General features: G+C 33.9%; 1 protein-coding gene across 1 annotated transcript; it reads left to right on the forward strand.

Annotated features, from left to right (window-relative positions):
* Window positions 1-1,049: 1,049 nt before the first annotated feature.
* LOC131801633 (uncharacterized) lies at window positions 1,050-10,000 on the forward strand. Its single transcript, XM_059120491.1, has 3 exons — window positions 1,050-2,264; window positions 2,338-2,653; window positions 8,933-10,000. The coding sequence occupies exons 1-3, from the start codon at window positions 1,913-1,915 to the stop codon at window positions 9,912-9,914; spliced, it is 1,650 nt and encodes a 549-aa protein (XP_058976474.1). The 5' UTR covers window positions 1,050-1,912; the 3' UTR covers window positions 9,915-10,000.
* The last annotated feature ends 10,619 nt before the right edge of the window (window positions 10,001-20,619 follow it).

Here is a 20,619-nt window from a genome sequence, read left to right on the forward strand (position 1 = left end):
CGGAATGACAAAATTAATATACCCTCCATAGTATGGTGGAGGGTATAAAAACATTTTTTTACCCAAGTGACCGAATATCCACCGGATCTAGAACCCATTATAACCTACAAATACCAATTTTTAGACAAATCCGTGGAAAAATGTGGTGTAAATCCTCAAAATATCGAATATTGGGGGCTATACATAATCAGGTACCTATACAGGGTGAGATAAAAAACTGCTACAATGTCAAACGCCATAATTTTTACTTTTTTTTAAGTTTTAATGAATGGAAGCAAAAAATGTCGGAAATAGCATCAAATTTTGGAATAATTTAGGATTTGTTCGAAATGGTTATCTTTGGCACGAAGTACGGCCTTCAAACGGCCAATGAAACCATTCCCGTCTTGAGGTGATCGACACCTTGTTTTTTTTAGTGTCAAATTTGCTTTTCAAAATATTCCAGACACCAACGGATTTGTATCCAGAGATTTTGGTGGACATTGTGCGCTAGTGCTGAGTCCTGCTGGAATGTCCAAGGTCTGCGGCCAAAATATTTGCGTGCCCATGGTTTTAATGCACCCTCCAGAATATTTTCGCGATAATATTCGGCATTTATTCTGATGCCACAGTCGATTAATACGACTGCGAAGAGCGACCACCGGCTGTTATAGCGGCCCAAACCGGCGCTTGAGTACTGGTGGCCAACCGAAGGTGCACATTTTCAGCTGACAGCTTTGGGATCATTTTGTTCGTTTACAAACTGCTGGACAACGAATGTTTTCTCATCAGTATATGCCGAATGGAATATTGCGATATGTCCAGCTCACGAGCCATTTTTAGGCCACTGCGACGTTGGTTTCGATCAAATCCCTTCTTTTCTTTTCGAACCATTTCTGTTAATGTTGCTGTTTTCTTCCGTCCACTTCCTTAACGTCGGACTACGCTACCAGTATCACGGTAATGAGCGATGGTACAAGACACAAAAGATTTATTTACATTTAAATGCTGAAGTCCTCTAACTATAGCCACTTGAGGTTTTCCAGCCAAATATAAAGGATTCACACTATCACGCATGAATTCCATCACGAATAACTTTGTTTCTGGAAAATTCTCACCAAAATGCTTTTGTACGCTTGTAAACAATATAATGTGGTGTCACTGGAATAATTTTAACAGCTGTCGGACAAGTGGCTTAGAAACGACAGCAGTCTGAAGTTGGTTGCAGTTTTTTAATCTCGCCCTGTATGTGAAGATTCCTTACTAAGTGGTGACAAGTTTTACCGATCCAATACATTTTTCGTTAAATAAAACGTTTACAATCTTTCCATCAAAAAAGCTAATTGATTATCATTCCGCAGACACACTTGAAATTTCCTCGCCAAAAATGACCCAAAAAAAGTTCTAAAGTGTTGTATCTGATGCAGTCTCAGTTGATTTTATCAAGATCTGTCTGTCATAATACGTTTACGGACATTTACCGCCAGACGTGTTAGCTTATCAAATTAAATCACCATATCGACCATTGACATAATGCGTGATATCGACCGATTTAAAAATTAATAATTCAATTAATTTACCTTATCTGAGAGCTCAACATATGATGACTGGACAATATTTACACTTATAATTTAATCACTGCATATAAAAACCGGTTTTACATCAGTTCAATCAACAATGAAAGCGGAGATTCGATAATAAAAATGCCATCAGAATTTAGCAACTTGTTAGATTACATCGTAAATTTCAAAACGCAGTTCCCTTCGTTACATTATATGATATAAGGGCTAACGGGGTGATAAGGTAAATGTTTTCAAATGTGATTCTCAATCATACCCAGCGATGTTAGAATTCCATCAGTATTCCGAAGTTGCTTGGACTGTAAAGACAAAATTCAAATCTAAAAAAAAAAAAAGAAAAAACATATTACGAAATGGCTTACCTCTCAGGAACGGCATACAATGAAGAAGAGAAAATATGGTCTGGACCTCGATGCAAAGAAACCTATAGCCGAGAAATGACGGTGGGCGAGGCCATAGTATTACAACTGCGTAAAACTCCACAGAAAATAATACAAATTTTGGAATCAACGGGAGAATCTCTAACGGCCCAGGACTACCTAGATCACAGTATGTCACTGGCGCGAAATATTCTTGATATGGGTGTACAGTCCGGTGATATTGTGGGTATTTATGTCAAACATTCACTTCATCTTGCCACAGTGATTTTGGCTTCATTTCTGTGTGGAACTCCCATCCATGGAGTCTATGATAAATTTGAAAAGGGTAATGAGAATGCAAACAAAAAAAAAAAATCGAAGAAAAATTGAATTCTAATACGAGGGTTCTACCTTTTTAGATACCATAACAAAGCTCTATGAAACTACAAGACCGCGTGTGATCTACTGCGATGAGGAAAATTACAAAAATGTTCTTTTTGCCTTGGAACAGTTGCAATTGGATGCCAAAATTGTTTTGATGACCGGTAACTTGCCGGGAGTGTTAAACATTAAAGATTTGGTAGAGAAGCGCAACGATGTCGGAGATATTTTAATATTTCCATGCTCGAAATTGACAAGTGCCGATACGGCAGCTATACTTAGTTCATCCGGTACAACGGGTACACCAAAGGGAGTGATGTGTTCCCACCAGGCTATGCTCCATAATTTAATATAGTAAGTAAAAAATCTGCAGATTTTTAGATTATAAATTTGCAATCGTGGATTTTTAGAGAATATTTTTCAAGGACCCGCATAGTTACAATCGTGGCTTTCATATATTTTTGTGGAATCATAGAGTTACGATTGTGGAAAAAAATGTTTTTTCAAGGACCCGCAGAGTAACAATTGTGAATTTTAAAACAATAATTATCTAGGACTCCTACAGGAGTTTTAAACGATATTTTTTCAAGGACCCATAGAGTAATAATTGTAGAATTTTCAAAAGATAAAATATTATCTTTTAAGGACTTAGGACTTACATTTATTGAAAAAAAAAAAAAAAAAAAAAAAAAATATATATATATATATATATATATATATATATATATATATATATATATATATATATATATATATATATATATATATATATATATATATATATATATATATATATATATATATATATATATATATATATATATATATATATACATATATATATATATATATATATATATATATATATATATATATATATATATATATATATATATATATATATATATATATATATATATATATATATATATATATATATATATATATATATATATATACTAGCTGGCCCGGTCCGCGTTGCCGGCCCGAAGTTCTAGTCTGTAATGCAAATTTTAAAGGTGAACAAATTTTAATATAAATATTGATCCGACTAAAAAGAAATAAATACCTATGGAAGGAGGGCAAAATAATTTCTGAATAGTCAAAGTTAATAACGCTTTTACACCCATTACCATAGCACCTCAAATTGCGCATTAGCGTCCCCAAAAAGTCTATGTTCTTGTTCATAGTAAAATTCAATGTCGATTAAACAATTCCCGTGTTGTCGTCCGCCAATCGGTAAAAATCACAATAGATCGGCGGCCCTGGGGACTGTACCAAAATATTTACGTATGTTGACATTTTTCTGTACAATGGTTCTCTACTCACAAAGTAGCCTAAATACAGCAAAATCGATTGGAAAATGTGGTCAAGACCCTCGAAACAGAAAAGCCAAGATGCCAAATAATAGCCAAATCAGTTGAAAAACGTTGCCACAGTCATAACTGGAATCAGGGATACATTCATATGAGGGTTATACCCAACCAATATTCTCTTGGGGGTTAAAAATTCAATAGAATACAAAATTTTCTTTTCTGACCACACATTAGATGTGAAAGTGGACTTGGGGATACTCCAAACTTTCCTGTGTGATAATTATCTGTATGATGGTGACCTACCACAGGGTAGTATAAATAAAATTTTTAGCCAAATCAATTGATGAAGGTGGTCAAGACCAACTTTGAAAATTTCAAATAAGGGCCAAAAAAATGAAAAAGTGGCCAAGACCCCAAAAATAGCTTAAATCATAGATGGTTATATAAATATGAAATCGGGTTGTACCCTTATCCGTGAGTTATGATCGATATCAAGACCTGCAAAAGCGATTTAAGTTATCTTGAATGTTTTGAAAGAATTTCTGGAAGGATATAAATCCTTTTCATACTAAAAGTCCCATTCGCTCTACTATTTTGCACACTTTAAATTTGGTATTTTACTGATTGTACTCTCAAAGAATTTTGTATTTTGAGCTCTCATTGGACGGATTATTGTCACATGAAAGAAGAAGGTCCATGCTTTGAAATGAGCCCCATTAGTCTTTTTCGGTCATTTTTGTTTGTTTAAATGTCTGCGCATTTTCCAGCTGAACCACGATGTAGGCCCTCGAGTTGAAGGGTAGATGTCAGTTAACATCCTATTTAACACTTATTTCATTTTAAAGATCCTTACAAAGTTTGTCAATAGAATGTACTATTATTTTGTAATTCGATTCCATTGTAATTTTTTTCGATCTTTTCCCGACTTGAGAATTTTTGAGAATTCTTTTTCATGATTTTTTCTAGCGATTTTGAAAAAGTAATTATCTTTTAACTTTGGTGTGACCGCGTTAAATTATTTCGGTATCATCTATTCCGTTTCGCCACCACATAATTCGGTACTATACTTCCATGTAACCCGTCATCAATTTCAGTTCCCAAGAAATCAAGTCAATTAAATAAATTAATATTAATATTCGAATTCAAAAATAAAATATAAAAAACACTACAAATGTACATTAGAAAAAAGTAAGTCAAAATGGAAAAAAATCATGCAAAATAAAACATTACTATTGTACATTTCAAAAGTCAAAATGAAAATGTTAATATATCACATTTTTACGTGATTTTTTTTGTATATTATCCTTTTCGGATAGGAGACAATTCCGAATTTGTATGAATCATTAAAATCAGTTCAGCGGTTCTTAAGTTATAAGCGTAGTAACTAACACAACTTTCATTTATATATATAGATTAGAAGTATGCGTGGTCAGCTTCCTAGCGCCCAAATAAATTCCTGAGTTTGGAGGGAAATTCAACAGTATCTCGTGTAATAATTTTCAAACCGATATCTTCATTATCTGGCAAATATAAAGATTTTAGATAAATCAATATAGTGGGCGTAAAAGTAGGCGTGGTCAATATTTTTTTCTTTAAAAACCTAACTCGGGGTATGACGAAGGTTCGTACAAAAAAATTATGCAAATCGGTCCAGCCGTTTTCAACTGATTCCGTTACCAACAAACAACAAATGATTTTTATATATATAGATATCTAGAGACTTACGGAGCTACTATGGAGCTGTGGATTTTTTAGAATTTTTTTTTTTTTCGAAGACCCGCAGAATAACTATCGTGGATTTAAAAAAAAATCAAGTTTCCACAGTGTTATAATCGATGATTTAAAAAAAGCCTTAGGACCTACAGAGTTTCAATTGTGTTTTTAACATTTCTTCAAAGTTAAAATTGTGAATATAATACAGGATTGTACGACCCCCAGTTGTCTACAATTTACTAGGAACCACCACATTATAATATTTTAAAAATCAGTAGAATTGGAGTCCTAAATCTTAAAGAAGTATTTTTTTCAAGATCCATAGGACCAAGAGGATTACAATCATGGCATATTTATTAAGGACCAGTCGTGATTTTTCACGAATCCACTGTGTTAGAATCGGTGGAACAATCTTGGATTTTAAATAAATATGTTTCAAAGACCCACAGAGTTAAAATGGCGGATTTATAAAGAAGGACCACAGCGTTACAAGGGAGAACTTTTTAAAGAGTATTTTTCAAACACACAGATTTTTTAAAAATTTTTATTTTTTAGTTCCCATTTTTTAAAGGATTTATAAAAATATTTTCAAACAATACTTTCTAACAGCTACAAAGATTTCAATCGCGATTATTCGTTAAAAATATATTTTCTGAGAAAGACGTGGATTTTTTATATCAGTTGCAATGCAGTTACTAGTGTGGGGATTTTTTAAGGACCTACATTTCTAGAAAATATTTTTTCAAGGACCAACAGAGTTTCGATAGGGGATTCTTCAAAACATAGAGCTATAGTTGTGGTTTTTTTAAAACCTAAATTGTTTAAAAAATATTTTCCCACACCTATAAACTTACAATATTTATTTTTTGAAGGGCAGAGATTTTTTGTTAAGGATTTTTTTTGTTAAAGGATTTGTTAAAGAAAAGTTTTTCAAGGACCAATAAAGTTAAATTCGTTAATTTCAAAATGCTACAGTGTTAAAATCGTGGGGTTTTAAAGATTCTTTAAGCATTTAAAGACTTGCAATCGTAAAATTTTATACCCTCCAGTTTTAAGTTTGTCATTCCGTTTGTAACACCTCGCAATATACATTTTAGACCCCACAAAGTATATATATTCTTGATCAGCATAAAATTCTATGTTGATTTAGCGATGTCAGTCCGTCTAACCGGCTGCCCGTCTGTGGAAATCACTCTAGCTTTCGAACGAAATGAAGTAGGTAGATAAAATTTTTCTCAAATGTTTATTACGTCTGCAGGAATTTTGGTATTGAAAATGGGCCATGTTGGTCCACGTTTTGGTATAGCCCCCATATAATGGTACATCCTTTTTTCGGTACTTTGGTGATTTAAGTGACATTATTTACCGGAATTGTTTCCAATTTGGTATTTGAAGTTCGTAATGAATATTACAGCGGGTGACAGAAAATTGAATTTGCTGGTCCTCGTCTTCGCATATCCGCAATAAAACGGTAACTCCCTGTATTTGGTATTTTGCATGATCTTAGCGACATTGTTCAACGGAATTGTTTCAAATTTTGTATTTGAAGTTCGTAACGGATACTATAGAAAGTTGTCTGTGCAGGTCCACGTTTTGCATTTGAATATTGTAATGGCTTATGACAAAAGTTGCCTATACAGATCCACGTCGTCGTATAGACCACATTCGATATTTTTAAGATTTTAACAGCATTTTTTACGGATTTTATTTATTTATTTATTTATTTTTTTTTTTTTTGAAAATTGCCAAATTCCTTCCAAATGGTGGAGAGTATTCAAAGTTCGGCTCAGCGGAACTTACATTTTTCCATAAAACAACGTTGTAACAATGTATATTTTTTACACATTTGTGTATTAGTAAAGATTATAGTTCAAGGCCCTGAAGCGTTGAAGCAATGAAACCGTCACATGCTGCACGAATGTTGCGGTATTTTGGCCCATTCCCGCCGAAGCGCTTGCTTAAGGTGATCGACACTTTGGTATTTTTTAGTACCAACCTTGCTTTCCAAAATACTCCAGTCAAACGGATTGGTATTCTGAGATTTTGTTGATCACTGTGCGCTGGAAATGAAGCGACGAACCTCATTTTGTAACCATTCTTGGGTGGCGCGTGCTAAGTGTGATGGTGCTGAGTCCTCTTGGAATGTCCAAGGTCTGCGGCCAAAATGTTTGCAAACCGAAGGCTTTAATACACCTTCCAAATTATTTTCGCGACAATATTCGGCATTTATTCTGATGTCACGGTCGATTAATACGAGCAGAGAGCGATCATCGGCTGTTAAGGCGGTTCACACCAGCACTATGGCCGGCGCTTGAATTCTGGTGGCCAACCGAAGGTGCACATTTTCAGCTGACCTCTTTGGCACGATCATTTTGTTTGTTTACAAACTGCTGGACAACGAATGCTTTCTCATCGGAGAAAACCAAATTCTACAGTTCACCACTTTCGGCCAAGCAATGTAACTCTTTATCTCTTTTGAGTCTATATTCTTTCTGTTGCGGTGTAATTTGCACTTTTTGGAATGTCAATGGTATTACCCCGAGCTCATTTTTCAATATATGCCGAATGGAATATTGCGATATGTTCATTTTACGAGCTATTTTTTCGGCCACTGCGACGCGGGTTTCGATTAAGTCGCTTCTTTACTTTTCCATTTCTGCTGATGCACTCATGTCAATATCACAGTTCTTAGTAGCGTGTACTGTATTTTTCATACAGCTGTACGTTATATTTCCTGATCTACAACATCAATCCCTCATATTTCTAATTTATAGTCACATCATAGCACTTTCTAAACTTGTCTTAAGCCTACATATCGTACATGTTCCATTTTTTGAACATCTAATATTAGAAGCATTTGGAACTTGTCGTACACCATCCTATGCTAAATTTTAGAATTCTTTTACTCAAAAACAATCACTTAGAGAGACTTAGCTCTATTTGATCAATTAAAACCGAATATATCAAACAGTACCATTTGCTCATTTTCGTACATTTACAGTACTTATTTCCAAAAAAAAAGAACCGTTGACAACTTTAGTGTAACAACGATTTTAATTTCAAAATAATTAATTCTTTCAACGCGGGTTAAACTCCATTACAATGGGATCGTAGCAAGTCAAGATATTCGACATAATTTTTTGCCACAAGATTTTACTATTACTTCCAGAATAAATCAAAGCTCTAAATCTGATATCGACAAAAAATATATTAGGGTTAAAGCTCTACTTCGATTGAGATTATACAAAATTCTTCTATTAAGCATCGTTTTAGAGGATGACGTCAAATACAAAAATATTCGTCATCAAATTCCACCATAAGACACCAAAAAAGAGATCTCGGTTTCCATTAGAAATTCCAGGTGGATTCGGTTTACAGAGCAAAACCCCATATACAAAATAAGTCCAATATTTCATATTTCATCGCAGCATATAATATAAAGCTTTGAATATTTCAAGAGTCATTAGTTTAAAATATAGGTTATGTCGGTGTTTCAGTATTATCCCTCTATTATTTATTTAATAATATTTTCTTTGGATTGAATTTCGATTTCTTTTTTTTTTCTCTTTTTAAATACTTTCTTTTGTTTCGGTTTTTCTTACAGTCTCACTGCCATCATGGACTCAGTGCTAATGTGTTTTAGTACCATGTATTGGGCATCGGGAGTTATGAATCTACTGCAAAGTTTATTATCTTCAGCGTTGCGCATTGTTCCCGATAGACCCTACAGTGCCGGATATCTTCTCGATTTAATTAAGCGTTACAAAGTTACACATTTCTTTGCGACTGGCACACAGATTATTGATCTAGTTCTTAACCAAGACAAAAAAGTTGTACGCTCTTGCCTCGCTTCCATCGATACGTTGATATGTGGCGGTGCGAAACTTCCTCAAACAATACAGGAACAAATCATTGATATTCTCTCGGATAATACTAAACGTCCCGGCTTTGTCGTGACCTATGGTTTATCTGAGATAATGGGAGGGGTAAGCATCAATGGAGGCAATCCATTCAATTTTAAACCTGAAACGGAAGGTAAACTCTGGTGCAACAGGGAGGTGTGTTTGGTGGATGAGGCGGGACAACGATTGGGCCCCAATGAAACTGGTGAACTTTTTGTTCACAGTCCATATGTATGGACGGGTTATTACAAGAATCCCGAAGCCACAGCCCAAGCCAAGCATGACAAATGGATAAGGACAGGAGATTTGGGGTACTTTGACAGCGAGGGTTTCTTACACATTATTGGTCGTGCCAAGGAAATGTTCAAATGGCGAGGTTTCCAGATATGTCCTCAGCCCATAGAAGAGGTGTTGCAGCGCATACCAGGTGTGGCGGAGGTCTGTGTATTTCCCCTACCTGATCTGGTGGCTGGTAGTTTGGCAGCATGTGCCATTGTCAGGACCAATGATGAGACTGGTCGTAATTTAACTACCCAAGTGGTTAATGAGTGTCTTGAACAGCAACTGGATAGCTTTTATCACCTACGGGGCGAAGTCTACTTTGTGAATGCCCTACCACGTACCGACACTGGTAAAGTGCAGCGTCTTAAAATGCCACAAATTATTGGAGTAGTTGAGAGATAAAACTTAAAATTCAATGTATTTGTTAAAATGTAGATTAAGAATTATATTTTTAAGAAGTAGATAAAAATAAAATTTATAGCTCGTAATATTCAAATTTTAGTTTCCTACTGAACAATTGATGTTACCTCTACGGTTTCTGGTACATGGTTAGGGAAAACTGCAAATTTCAAATATTGTCGCGTTTATACTTTTGGTAAGTGCGCATGTGCCAGATTCTGCAGGAAGGAAAACAACATCTTTATAAAATTTCTCTCTCTCTCTCTCTTTTTATTCTCTTCTTCCATTATTTATTTCAATATTCTCAAATCTAAGTTGCAAAAAAAAAACTCATCGACTTTTTCGAAATTTTTCCAGAGGTAGGTTTTTTACCCTCATTCCGAGAAACAATGTTCTTCTTGTGGGACAGATTTTTGACCCGAATGTCCGTGTTCAAGACCCGGGCTAGACAAACACAAAAAGCTGTAAGTTCGGCCGGGCCGAAATTTAAATGTCCTTCAACATTTGGAACGAATTTGGCAATTAAAAAAATCCGTTAAAAATTCTGTTCAAATTTTTGAAATACCGAATGTAGCCGTTATATAAGTCTATGCGACGACGTACAGTGGGGTGAGATGCCCAAAAACGGAGATTAATTCAGGGAAGCATTTTATCGCTGTAATATTTTGCTCAGACATTCATATTACCTCTAATATGTTTGGCATTAAAAATGGAACATATCGGCCCACGTTTCGGTAAGGCCCCCATATAGCGTTACTTCCTGATTTTTGGTATTTTGAAGGTTTCGGCCACAATTTCAAACGCAATCATGAGTATTTTGACATTTTGAGTTCTGAGCGGACAAAATCTCTCCCTGCTAAATTTTGTGAAGATAAATCCACTATTAAGTATTGACCGTATATGACGGCACTTCCAAATTTTATGTATTTTGGGAATTTCTCCCTGCAAAATATATAATGGTACTTCCTAATATTAGGTATTTTGAGGGCTTCAGATAGAGCTTTTTACAAACTTATTATTTGGTATTTTGTTTCCCAATGGATGGATGGAAATATTACAAAAATTGCCTATATAAATCCAAAATTTGACTTAAGCCAAAAAATTTATTTATCCTTTGTAAAACCTTCTAAATCTGAAGACAAAAATACTACATATTTTTATGAGGAAAGGAATAATTATAAAAAAATATATACAAAATTGGCCTTCATATCTGAAATAGACTAAAACCACTGATTTTTTCAAAGAGACTGAAATACTTTTATATATAGTTATATATATAGTTTAGAATTCCAGTCAATAACAGGATAAAAACCCAAGAGAAACATCTTTAGAAAGACCAACACAAAAAAAAAACTAATAAAACAGAGAACAAGATCAAAGTACATTCACCGCAAAATCAGTTGACTATTTTTACCATTTTTTAAATGTCATAGAAGTTATTTTTAAAATAACTTCTGGGGAGAATATCCCAGACAAGAAACAAGGGAACTGATGAGGATTGGTGGCTCTTTCCGTAACCTAGGTATTCCCTGCCTTACCCCCTGGTAAACATTACCATCATTCTCCACTCATAAACAAACGTTGTTTTTATAAAAACAACAATAATGGGATTTTGCCTGACGATTTTGCAACAACAAAATTAAACGAAAACGTCAAAAAAGGGAACGAGTTTTTTGTTGATTATGAATGATGACATCCCATACTAAAATACAAAATTAAAATTTTAAGACCTTCTCGATATTATTTTTTTAAAACTCCACATACTTTTCGCATATGGCGAAAATATGGTAATATTATGAATTAATTTTTAAAATATTTTTACATCATTATTTTTAAAACTTTTTTGTTCTGAAACACTGATAACTATCTGTATTCGATGTTTCAATTTTAAAATAATAACTTTTGATGAAAAAAACTAAATTATTACACTTCAAAAAACCAAAGACAATTTTTTTCCTTCTTCTTGCGAAAAGTAAAATACTGAAATAGAATTTAGTGCTCTATAATAGTTTAAAAACATTTATTCCAAAAGACGAATTCCATTTTTCAATTGCATATGCTACTTTTGTCATAAACCATTAAAATATTCAAATGCTAAAATCGCTAAAATCATCAAAATACCGAATATCGGGAGGTACCGTTATATAAAGGATATACGAAGACGTGGACCTGCACAGACAATTTTCTGTCCGGTCAATTCCGGTGAATAATGTCGCTTAAATCACCAAAACACAGAAAATAGGTAGGTACTATTATATGGGGGCTATAGCAAACCGTGGACTTACATTCGACGGTCCCATCTGGCAACGCCATAACTTTTGACAGAGATGTCACATCGCTTGATGACATACCGCGTTTGAAGCGTCAGTCCAAGCAGATTTTTACCATGAACCAATACACGCCACGCGAGCGCTCTGAAATAGTTGAAATTTACAAGAAGTCAATTGTGAAAACTCAACGTGCTTTTAAAACATTAAAAAATGTGAGAAGTGCGCTTCTAAGAACACCATTAAGCGTTTATACGAAAATTTTTCGACTGTTAAGGCTCTTTCTAATCCGAAGAGGCCATATAAAAGTCGACCAAGGCGATCGGCCGATAATATCGCTGCCGTACGAGCCAGTATTGAGAGGTCGCCAAGAACATCCCAAAAACGCCGTTCTCAGCAGTTGGGCATGGCTTGGTTCACTTTACTTTACTAGAGTGATTTCCACAGACTGTCAGACGGACGGACATCGCCAAACCGACATAAAATTTTATGCTGTTCAAGAATATATATATATATATATATATATATATATATATATATATATATATATATATATATATATATATATATATATATATATATATATATATATGTACTTTGTGGGGTCTCAAATGTATACCTCGAAGTGTTACAAACGGAATGACAAACCTAATATGGAGGATTTGAATAATATGGAAAAGTAATATTGAGCATCGAACTCTCTAAGATTATTAAAAAATTCAACTACAGCGAACGGCCGGGTTTGGCGGTAGGTACATACAGGCTGATATAAAAAAAAACTGCAACCAATTACAGACTGCTGTCATTTCTAAGCCACTTGTCCGACAACTGTTAGAATTATTCCAGTGACAGCTCATTACATTGTTTACAAGCGTACAAAAGCATTTTGTGAGAAGCGCTGGATCGAAACCCGCGTCGCAGTGGTCGAAAAATGGCTTGTGAACTAAACATATCGCAATATTCCATTCGGCAAATATTGAAAAATGAGCTCGGGGTAAAGTCATTGAAATTCCAAAAGTACAAGAGCTTACACCGCGACATAGAGAAAATAGACTCAAGAGAGCTAAAGATTTGTTTCGCTTGGCCGAAAGTTGTGAACTACCGAATTTGGTTCTCTGCGATGAGAAAACATTCGTTGTCCAGCAGTTTGTAAACAAACAAAATTATCGTGTTTACTTTCCAAAGAGGTCAGCTGAAAATGTGCATCTCCGGTTGGCCACCAGAACTCAAGCGCCGGTTATGGTGATGGTGTGGGCCGCTATAACTGCCGATGGTCGCTCTCCGCTCGTATTAATCGATAGTGCTATCAGAATAAATGCCGAATATTTTTGCGAAAATGTTCTGGAGCACGCAAACAGTTTGGACGGAGACCTTCGACAGTCCAACAGGACTCAGCACCATCGCACTCAGCACGCGCCACCCAAGAATGGTTACAAAATCAGGTTCCTCGCTTCATTTCTAGCACACAATGGCCACCAAACTCTCCGTTGGATTATTGTGTCTGGAGTATTTTGGAAAGCACGTTTGGCACTAAAAAATACCAAAGTGTGGATCACCTCGCGACGTTTGGAATGGGCCAAAATCGGTGTTCCCAACATTTTGAGAGCTAGAAGCGTAATTAAAAACCAGAAAAGCGTAAATGGCGTAAAAACTTTCCTTAAAAAAGCGCAATATATTTTTTTCTAACCTAAATGCAAGAATTGTCCATAAAACACTTTTTTTAAACTAAATACTGTTTGTAATTTATGGATTCGAAAACCGCTGAATAGATTTTCCTGAAAATTTCCATGTATACTGCAACATCGTCTGAAAGTAACATAGGCTATATACATTTTTGACTTTCCACTTGGAACTGGAGATATAGCATCAGAATCGGAGGTACCTCCCAAAAATTTAGATTTTATATGCACATATCTATTGATTGGTTGAAGATACAGTCTCCAAATTTGGAATACGTAACGGAATTTGGAACAAAAATAAGTTTGCCAAAGTATATTGTAATCGGTTCAGATTTGAATATAGCTCCCATATATATTTTTCGACCGATTTCGTTCATTTGATGCCTCAAACACAATATGAATGTTCGATTCCAAAGAAATTTGGAATATGTAACGGGATTTTGATTAGAAAATAAATTAGTCAAATTATATTAAAATCGGTTCAGATTTGGATATAGCTCCCATATATATTTTCGGCCGATTAAAGCATTTGATGCACCAAACACGCTATGTATCCCCAATTTCAATGCAATTGGAAACGTGTGATAGATTTAATCTAAAAAATTGATTTCCCAATTTATATTTAAATCGGTTCAGATTTGGATATAGCTCCCATATACATTTTCGGCCGATTTCATTTATTTGGTGGACCAAACACGATATGTATTCCCAATTGTAATGAAATTTAAAATAAGTAACGGAATTGGGAGCCAAAATGAATTTGTCAAATTAAATTGAAATCGGTTCAGATTTGGATATAGCTCCCATATATATTTTCGACCGATTTCATGTACTTGATGCACCAAACACGCAATGTATCTCTAATTTCAATGAAATTTGGTATGTGTGGCGGAAATTAAAACAAATATACATTTGTCAAATTATATTAAAATCGGTTCAGATTTGGATATAGCTCTCATATATATTTTCGACCGATTTCATGTATTTTATGCACCATACACGATATGTATGTTCGATTCCAAAGAAATTTGGAATATGTAACGGGATTTTGATTAGAAAATAAATTAGTCAAATTATATTAAAATCGGTTCAGATTTGGATATAGCTCCATATATATTTTCCGCCGATTTCACATATTTGATGCGATACGTATTTCCGATTCCAATTAAATTCGGCATGAGTGGCTAAATTTGGTACAAAATTAAATTTGACAAATTATATTTAAATACGCTCAGATTTGATTATAGCTTCCATATATATACTCAGCCAATTTCACATATTTGATGCACCCAAAGCGAGAGAGACAAAATCTGGCACCAGAAAAAATTGCCAAATTATATTGAAATCAGTTGAGGTTTGGGTATAGCTAACATATATATTTCGGCCGATTTCATACATGTTATGCACCAAACATGATATATATGACCGATACCAATGAAATTCAGAATGTGTGGCGGAATTTGGTTACAATAATAAATGTGACAAATTAATTGGAAATTAGTTAAGATTTGGATATAGCTCCCATATATATATTCTCGACCGATTTCACATATTTGACGCACCAATTTCAATGAAATATGAAAGGTTTGGCGGAATTTGGTGTAAAAGTAATTTTTTTTTTAAATTATATTTAAATCTGATCAGATTGGGATATGATTTTAATAAGAACCATTGACCCACAACGCCTTAGGCTAACACTAAAAAACAACACAACAATTGATTTGAAATACGCTTATTACGGCGAAGTATGTTGCTATCTCGAATTCACTAATTGCAATAGAAATGCCACTCAACTTCAAAAGATTGCAGTTTACTGCACGCTTGGTATTTGCTATGAAATAAATAAATCCGAAGGACAAACCCTTCGTGTATGTATGTCATGTTACTGCTTTTCTAATGGTTTTGGTTATTTACGCATTAATGTAGTGCAATAATTTTTTTTTAATTTTTAAATTTGTTTTTTTTTTTTAACCAACATATATTCGTAAATGAAATTTTGAATGCATATAAAATCAAATCGAAGCGCATCGGGTTCAGCTAGTCTTATATAAACATTTCATGTATATAAGTGCATACATATTTTTAAAAAATATGATATAGGGTAAGTTTACCAGTAGTCGGTACTTTTAGGGTTTTCGCGTTTTTAATCGCTCACCATTCTGAGTGGAACATTTCAATTATTACAAAGCTAATTTATTCAGATTCGAAATTTTGTATAGTTTTTGCAATAATAAATAAAGTTTTAATAACTTTTTATTAAATTTCATAAATTTGTAGTTTTATTAAAACAATGCTTTCTTGCCAGTAGTCGGCACCACTTACCAATTGTCGGTATGGCATTTTCAAACAGTCGGCATACCAATTTTTTTGTAAGAATAATTAATAATAATAATAAATTAATTCATTAAAATATAATATTTTTGTTTAGTTAAACTGATTCGACGTCTTTATTGAACTTTTCTTAAGAATATGAATTATTGAGGACCTTCACAGACAAAAATTTAATTTTTATTAGAATAATTCAACTTTTCTTAGCAAAATTGTGCACAAAGATAGCTGACAATATATTTGAAGTAAACAAAATACATTTAGATATAATAGTTTCATTTATTTGGGCTTAAAAATAAAATGTGCCGACTACTACATTGAGCAAATATTTGACGAAAAATGTCAAATATTTCTTTGTCACAATCTGACCACCAAATATTATTTGACGTTAAATACAATAACAGCTGATTTTGGGAAAACAAAATTATTTGCCAGAAAACAAAAATTTGACCAGTGTGTCCATAATGTGAACACCTATGATCAATTATTTTCCTCTTTTTTGGTCAAACATTTATTTGACGGTGCAAATGTTTTGTAAGGTCAAACAAGGAAAAATATCAGTTTAAAACATTGGGCAGCATTTTGCTTTAAGAACAGGAGCATTTGTAACATGATGTTTAATGAATAGAAAAGCAAACGAATACAATAGGTGGTTTTGTTTATTTGATATTTTTGAATTAACTGAATTTGAATGTTTAGTAAAAATTTAATATATGGTCTGTTCCGGAACTGGAAGATGTAAAAGTTTTTACTACGATTACCGATTTTCCCTTTATTATATCGAAGAAAATTGACAAACTAGTAGATTCTTGCAGGTTCAGGAATAGGATATAGGTGGATTCATCAACGCTTGAAACATTGATATGTCAAACATTTTGAAATGTTTTGACAAAAATAAGAAGATTTTTCTATGTTTTCTTTTACGTAATGATATGTATTTTTCAACAATTTTTACAAATTTCAATAATATTTCATTCATTATTGTTTTGTCAGTTCATTGTCCCAGCAGCTATGTCGATGCGACTACCAGTATTCTTCTACCGTGATACAAACATACAAAAATGCAAAAAAAAAAAATGTTCTGACAAGGAATTTATTCCACAACAGCTGGTCATTTGCTTCCCTTCTCCAAATAAATTATACCCGAAACTCCATTTTCTTTATGTCTCTCTTTCACTCTCTCTGTCTATTTCTCTCGGCCAAATAAATTTATGTTTCCTCACAGTTTGATCAAACAATTTATTGGGAAAATATATTTTACGAATTTGAACATGTGTCAAACATGTTTCCCCATAGCACTATTTGACGCTATTTGGTGACTTTGAACAAACACAATATGTCAAATATTTGACTGTAATGTGAACATCGAATCAACTCTGTATGAATTTCACATTTGTTCAGTCAAATATGGGAAAACAAATTTCGATCAAATATTTGCCCAGTGTGACCGTACCTTTAGGCACACTTACCCTATCAGGAACATTTTACATGTGGTTAAAACTTAGAGACATATAAATTTTTACAAACAATTATGTTCACCTATAAAACCCATAGCTTCAAATGCAGTTGGAATGTGTGCATCAGTTTCATCATTTTCTCATAAGACAGTTTGTAAAAAATAGTTAGACTTTTTGTAAACTTCCTGTTTAGATTTTTTTCTACAGACATTTGACGACAGGTCATATTTGTCACAGCACGTATTCTCTCGACGAAGGCCATATTTAGTATGTAAAATATAATTTACAGAATTTAAGGATAATCTGTTGATTTTCGATTTATATAAATTCATAGCACTGAATGTTCTTTCTACTTCTGCATTTGAGTATGGGAAGGTTAACAGTCTTATAACGAATTCTGATAAATCTTGAAAGGGATTTTGCCCTATGGAATCTTTAAACTCATTTGCTTCTATCCAGATATATCTGTTATATATACTTAGTTCCATATTAAAAATGACATCCGCGTTTTTTTTTTTTTCGTTAATTTTACTTTTCCTTCAATTGGTTAATAATACACAAAATTCTTCGTTTTATTTTGCTTTATTAAAAAAGAAAAGCGCGAAAAGCATTAAGTTGGCATCGCTGGCCAAAATACCGCAGAGCAGTAAGTTCGGCTGGGCCGAACTTGGAATACCCTCCACCATTTGGAACGAATTAGAAAATTTTTAAACAAATAAAATCCAGTAAAAATTCTGTTAAAACCTTAAAAATACCGAATATTTAAAGGTGCCGATATATGGGGGGTATACGATATTGTGGACTTATATAGCCAATTATATTTCAGGTGGTAAAGTACTCACAAGAAACTCCTTGTGTGAAATTTCAGACAATTCCTTTGAAAAATGTGGCTAAAATCACAAAAATACCGAATATCGGGGGGTACGTTATATGGGAGTTATACGATATCGTGGACCTATATAGCCCATCTTCGAACTTGACCTGCCTGCAAACAAAAGACAGATATGTGCAAAATTTTAGCTTCCCATCTTTATTTGTTTTGACTGTAGCGTCCCCCTCCATACTATGTATGGTATAGGGTATACAAATTTAAATATTATGGCATTTGACTTTGTTACAGTTTTTTTTTATCTCACCCTGTATATTTCTTTTTAAATTTGTAATAATTATTTTTCATTTAAATGTAGCGAACGGTATTTAAAGGACCATAAAAGAGCTGGAAGGTGTACCTTCACCCGGTCTCACTTGTCGGCCTAACAATTTATGGAATTTACGTTTTATGGTGCGGAAATATACGGATTGCGGTAATTGTAACGGATTGGGACAACTTCTGCAGGGAATTGTTTTTTTTTTAGTTCGTTCCAGGACAGAATGAGGCTTGGTGACCCAGGAAAAATTGTTGAAATAGATGAAAGTAAAATCGGAAATTCAACAGATGACATTGGGTAGAGGGACAATGGGATTTTGGAGGAATGAAGAGAGATTCGAATAAATGCTTTATTGTCCCGGTGGAAGAAAGAACGAGGGAAAGTGTGTTACCTCTCATTAAAAAATATATTCTCCCGGGAACTATAATTGTCTCAGATTGTTAGAATGTATGTTTTTTATAACATTATATTAAAATACAAGTAATAATATTTGTGTATATATATTTTGGGCTTATGACACTCTGCCGGAGGAGGGCTATACCCACTACAGGGTGAACCATTCCCTGAATTTTGGGGACCCTCAGACAGGGTACCGCACTAATACAATTGAACGACTATGGAGGCATTTGAAGGCTTCGCTGCCGGAATATAGCAGTCGGAAATTGATATATACAAAAGTGCATTTTCTTATGGTGGGGCAGCATGATGGGCAAAAATATATTTTCTGAATTTTAAAAATATGCCGGTATGATGTACAATCCTGCTAATCCAAAAACGTAGGAAGAGCGAGCAAAATTTTTAGCTGAATCTGTAGAAGAAGAAATAGAATTTGAAATTTGACTTTTTATAAATAATCAAATAATTTAAAATCCAATTATTGTTATAACGTGTTAAAAAAATGTTGATTTTTTTTCTAAAATTTGCACATGTTCAGGGTCTTAAGATTTTCTCTTCTGGGTATGTTCAACCGGCTCCTCAAACTAAAGTTCTTCTAAATTTAACAGTTGTTGTTAGTAGCCGACTTTCGGCCGGGGATTGAGATTTTCTACTCTGGGCATGCCCCACACCGGCTAACGCGTAGGGAAGTTTTCTTAATTTGATACTTTTGTAAGTCCAACGCCGGCTACGCGAAGTAAAGCTTTGATTTTATTGAAAACATAATTTTTATAATCTGGTTAGAATCGGGTTATGCGGGTAGAAAGACCCATATCTCTGGACTCAGAAAGGGTATTAGCACAAATTTCACTTCTTCAACTACAATTTGGTATCAATTTTGTTGACCCCCTTAATGAACCGTTTTTCGACTTTTTGGGGGTTTTATAAAAAATCCGGGTCCATAAAATCGATAATTTGACTATAAATTACCCCAATATGTGACCACTTCTTGGATAGGCCTGGATCGTGAGATGTATTATTTATTTCATTTTTTAAGAGTTTGTTGAGGGTATAAATATTAATTGGTAAGTTTTGGGTATTACTTAATCAATGAGGAAGACAAACGGACTTAATAAACATCATTTAGATATTGTATCTAAAAAAGGCGTACAGAGGAACAACGAAAGATTATTCAAATGAACTCGAGAGGAACAAGTAAAAGTGAGATTGATTATACTTTGGAATGCTCCAGGAAGATAGTTTATAATGCACTAAGACATATTCAGAAGTATAAAACATCTGAAAATGCTACACAGGTTCCTCGGCCCAGAAAAAAATCACGTAAATTGGACTCTTTAATATACAGAGCCCCTGTCGAAGAGATCCGCCGTAATCCAGAGAGAAATTTCGGGAAAATATGTTATCAACGTGTCCAGCAGAACGATAAGAATAAG

The sequence above is a fragment of the Musca domestica genome, unplaced genomic scaffold, assembly GCF_030504385.1.
Source record: "Musca domestica strain aabys unplaced genomic scaffold, Musca_domestica.polishedcontigs.V.1.1 17, whole genome shotgun sequence".
Lineage (NCBI taxonomy): Eukaryota > Metazoa > Arthropoda > Insecta > Diptera > Muscidae > Musca > Musca domestica.